General features: G+C 27.6%; 1 protein-coding gene across 1 annotated transcript; it reads left to right on the top strand.

Annotated features, from left to right (window-relative positions):
• The first annotated feature begins 1420 nt into the window (after positions 1–1420).
• Positions 1421–4845, top strand: LOC101495241 (uncharacterized). The gene is made up of 8 exons (XM_004501862.4): positions 1421–2332; positions 2957–2990; positions 3113–3343; positions 3451–3540; positions 3679–3744; positions 4131–4222; positions 4314–4361; positions 4488–4845. Exons 1-8 carry the CDS (start codon positions 1953–1955, stop codon positions 4603–4605), a joined length of 1059 nt encoding a protein of 352 aa, XP_004501919.1. The 5' UTR covers positions 1421–1952; the 3' UTR covers positions 4606–4845.

Here is a 4845-nt window from a genome sequence, read left to right as displayed (position 1 = left end):
ATAACTTTTTGTCCATAAATAAAATGATAAAGAAATTTATACACAATTTACGAGATTTTGAGTTCAAATCCAAAATATAATATCTAATATAATAATATAAATATTTATTTGTTAAATTAAATTTTTAAATGTATTTTTAATTAACAATTTAATCTAAAAAATATTTAAAAAATATTTTAATTTCAATATATTCAAATATTATGAATATTTATTCGTAACATTCTGATCAATCTTAATTCATTTTCCAGATACCCTTGGCATAAAGGAACAAATTAGGTTATATAAAAAACAAAAAAACAAATTGAGAGATAAATTGTCTATCCTCTCTAGTACTTATGCAAGCACATTAGTATGACAAGTTTTATTTTTTTAACCACATGGAATCATAGTCCAATTTTTTTCTTTCAAATCACTAAAATCAAACATCATGGTACTTAACAATGTTTTGTACACTTCAAATCTTTGATGTATAATTTACCTCTTTTATGTTGTGTTTCATCTACTTCAATGTTAGTTAAATACTTTTTTCATTTATCAACAACAAAACACTCGAATCAAATTCAAAAAACTCTGCGACGTGTAAGCGGTTCAATGATAACTAAAAATTAATTTTCAATGAAGTGGTTTTAATTAAAAATGAATTGAATAATAAATTTCAGTATTATAATCACATTTTGACTCAAAAACTACAAATGTTAACTTTAAATTAAAATTGATTATGGAGACAAAATTAATTCTACTTGATAATACCTAAACATACCAAAATTAATTATACCCTTCTAAAATTGATTTTGACTACTCCAAAGTTGAAATCAAATCATAAACTCAATTAAAATTGATTAATTTATATTTTAATTATGCAATTTGAATCAAAATACATAATTAAAATATGAGTCTAATTTTAATTAAAAGTCCACTATTCACAAATACAATTAAGTATTATTACATAAAAATTAATTAGAATCACAATCCTAACCAAACATCCAACATCTCCATTATAAAGTACTAACATCTAAATATAAAGCGTTTGTCTTTCATTTTTTCTATTGAGTTAATATATATTAATCATGAACATAATTTTTTATGTAATTATTATTTTCATTTTAAATATATGTCTTCAATCTTTTTTTACTTTTTTGCCTATTATTTATTGATATTTTTGTCAATGGTGATTAATTTTTTTGTAAATAGTGGTTACTTAAAAAAATGTAAGAGTATTTTTAGTAGAAAAATAATCTACACCGAAATGAAATATTATTTCTATTATATTCTTAATAATAATAATTTCACACCCACACCAAACATGCATGCCATTTTGGACGAATATAAAAAAAATAATAAAAAATAAAAACAGAGAGAAGAAGATTGAAGAAACTTGCGCTGAAAGCACAAAATATTTTTCTTCTGAATATGTAACCTCCAATAATTTTAAATAAAACAAAAGCAAAGCATCTTCTATTTCTATTCTCTTCACATACCCCAAATATTGTTTTGCTTTCTCTTGCAAGTTTCAACCTCTTTTTTTCCTCCCTTAAGAGTTTAGCTACACTGATTAATTAATGTAACTATTGAAACTGTTTTTCTGTTCATAAATTCATCCTAAGTTTGGTATATTTCTTAACAATAATAATAATCATCATAATCCAAACGATTAATGTACGTAGTCAATTTTGGTCATGAAAAGTTCCAACCCAAAATTTTAGCACTTGTTGTTCCTATTTTGTGATTCATGTGAAACCCATGATATGAATCCTTTATCATATAGTTCCTCTTTTTTAGCATCAAAGAGCATAATATAAAAAACAGAATTTTATTAGACCCATTTCAAAGTTTCTATCTTTCCTTTCTGGGTTCTTTTGTTTTTCAAAGATCAACAACATTTCTTATTTTCATTCTCTTAGCATTTTTACTGTGACAAATTAGAAAGAAGAAAAAAAAACATTTTTCTCACCATGAGTTTTCTAAAAGGATCTCCTAAGAGCAATTGGCAACCCATTATGACTATTAAGACAAACACTCAAAGTTATTGGCTTAATTGGAGGGTTTTTCTTTGTGCCATTTGGCTTCTTCTTTCAATAATTTTATCATCATTTTTTATTTGGAAGTATGAAAAACGTTTAAGAAACTCTGAAAGAAATGGTAGTGGAAGTGAAATCCAAGAAGAAACTTCAGCAGCAACATTGTATGAGGATGAAACTTGGAGGCCTTGTTTAAAAGGAATTCACCCTGCTTGGCTTTTGGCTTTTAGAGTTGTTGCATTTATTGTTCTTTTGGTGCTTCTCACTATTGATGCTTTTGTTGTTGGAGGAGACATTTTCTTTTATTATACTCAGTAAGTTCTCATTACATATTGAATTTTATCTCAAAACTTAGCTCCTCTTGTAAGAACATTATCAATAGGGCCTCTTCATACATCAAACCAAATTGACTAGACCTCAAGGTCATGGTTCAACTCCTTTAAACGGCTTGAATTAGGACAAAAATGCAATGATGTTAATTAGTTTGCCAAGAGGTCTAATTCAGTATCCCTTTTAAGAAAGTTATTGCCTTACATTATTTATGATGATAATTTAAGCAATTATCATTTATAGATTTAATTTATATACATGTAAGTGTAAAGAACTTTCTTCAAATCATAGCTCAGTTGACAATTGCGGATATTGTTAGGTTAGATATCTTGTCTCGAATTTGAATCCGAGACCTCAGAGTTGTTAGAGTTAATTATAGTTGAATTTACCGTATCTTTTAAGACAAAAAAAATAAAATAAATATTTTATATTGTCAATCAATTATAATCATATTATTAAAAATGATTGTCTTTAATTATAACTATTTCAAAAATACTGCATTTATAGCCACAACTATTCCAACTCTCTTTCTATATTAATTAAGCATATACCAAGCTTCTGTTTTAGCATTTAATTTGATTTATTCTGTTTATGGTTTTTGAAACCAGGTTGACATTTACTTCAATCACCATTTACTTTGGGGTGAGTATAAGGGCTTCAATATCTTATTATTCATTAGTTATGTTACTCTTCTCCATCATATACTATATAATAATATCTTATAAATAAACTTGTTGTCCTTGTATGTATGTTTGACATTGCAGCTAGGATCAATACTTTCAATGCATGGATGTTACCAACATTATAAGAAAACAAGTGGAGATAAAGTTGATAATGTGGATGGAGATGTAGAAAAAGGAATGTATGATGTTCATGCACTTCCACAAAGTTTTAATGCAACATTCCAAGAGAAAACTTTAGGAGCCTCAGAAGAAGAAGTTGTTGTTCACCAACATGCAGGAACTTGGGGCTATATTTTTCAAATAATATTTCAGGTACACTTTTTTGTTTCAATTTTCATGCATTAATTATTAAATTTCAAGGATGGTTTATTTTTTCATTGAGTATATAATTGATTTTTTGTTTCTTTACTTGTGAATAGATAAATGCAGGTGCTACATTGCTCACTGATTGTGTATTTTGGTTTGTATTTGTTCCATTTCTAACCATCAATGATTACAATCTAAATTTTGTAAGTATCTTTTATGAACTCAATTGATTTAGGAGTTTTTTTTTTCTCTGCTAGTAACTTCTACCACATTTTTGCCAAAGAAAGAAGAAACTTTGAAATAAACCACTTACATTATAGTATTCTCTTTTGTTGTGACAGTTGGTAATCAATATGCACTCAATCAATGCTGTTTTCCTCATAGGTGATACAGCTTTAAATTCACTGGTGAGTTCTTGCATTGAATTCTATTTAATTTGTCCACTTCTACTGTTTGTGTCAATATTTAAAAAATCCGACAGTAGACTGAACAAATGAGACTTCTGAATTATCGTTCAATTGGTTCAATTGATTTAATCAAAATTGAGTCAAATGACAAATTAATAAATAAAAAATAAAACAAAACTTTTTACAAAGTAAAAGCAATAAAGAAATAAAAACCACATAAACCAAACGTGATTTAACAAAACTGCAATGTAATCGGAATCAAACCAATAGGCAAATTGGTCAGTTCCTGATTCAACTGATTGAACTAGTAGGTTCGGTTCGATTTTTTAAACATTGATTTTTGCGTATATGAAAACTCTTATCCTTCTTCCCTTTGCACTTTTCAGCCGTTCCCTTTGTTTCGAATGGGATACTTTTGCTTATGGACAACAACATATGTGATTTTCCAATGGATTGTTCATGCTTGCATTAATCTCTGGTATAAACCTTTGTTTTTATTTTTTACTAAACTACTTATAAAACACATTATTCATCAGTGCAAATATAAGTTTTATTTTCATGAAAATCAGGTGGCCTTATCCATTTCTTGACTTGTCATCTTCATATGCTCCACTATGGTATGAATTTGATTCCTTCACATTAATATCTTCTGCATAATTGGTTCCTATGCTGCCTAAAAAAAATGTTGCATCATTTCCATTCTAGTTTTAAAGCTTTTAAGATGCTTGTGATTAATTTTGTAGGTACTTTGCTGTGGCATTATTTCAAATTCCATGCTATGGTATTTTCAGTTTGGGAATGAAGCTGAAATATTATGTGTTGTCAAGGCGCTACCCGAATCGGTATCAACGTGTTATATAATATATATCGGATTAGGACTAAACCAAACTAAACTAGCTTCAATTTGTACGCACAACGTCAATTTTACAATGAAGGAAGACAACGAAGGAACAAACTGTCACATATATAATCAATCTTTAAGATTGAGAGTTTTTCAAAGGTTACTCAAAAACACTTTTTTGGTCTGTTTTCAAAAAGGTTGTTTACTGTCACTTATTGTTCGCATAAAATGAAATTTAGGTGTAAGTGTAGTTTTGATTT

The sequence above is a fragment of the Cicer arietinum genome, chromosome 5, assembly GCF_000331145.2.
Source record: "Cicer arietinum cultivar CDC Frontier isolate Library 1 chromosome 5, Cicar.CDCFrontier_v2.0, whole genome shotgun sequence".
NCBI lineage: Eukaryota > Viridiplantae > Streptophyta > Magnoliopsida > Fabales > Fabaceae > Cicer > Cicer arietinum.
The sequence above is the reverse complement of the archived record's forward strand: the minus strand, read 5'-3'. Positions and strand labels throughout refer to the sequence as shown.

Excerpts from the sequence above, each read along its gene's own strand:
- LOC101495241 (XM_004501862.4), top strand. The coding sequence starts at position 1,953 with ATGAGTTTTCTAAAAGGATCTCCTAAGAGCAATTGGCAACCCATTATG. Across the intron at positions 2,333-2,956 it reads ATTTTCTTTTATTATACTCA|GTTGACATTTACTTCAATCA; the intron begins GTAAGTTCTCAT and ends TTTTGAAACCAG. Across the intron at positions 4,362-4,487 it reads TCTTCATATGCTCCACTATG|GTACTTTGCTGTGGCATTAT; the intron begins GTATGAATTTGA and ends TTAATTTTGTAG.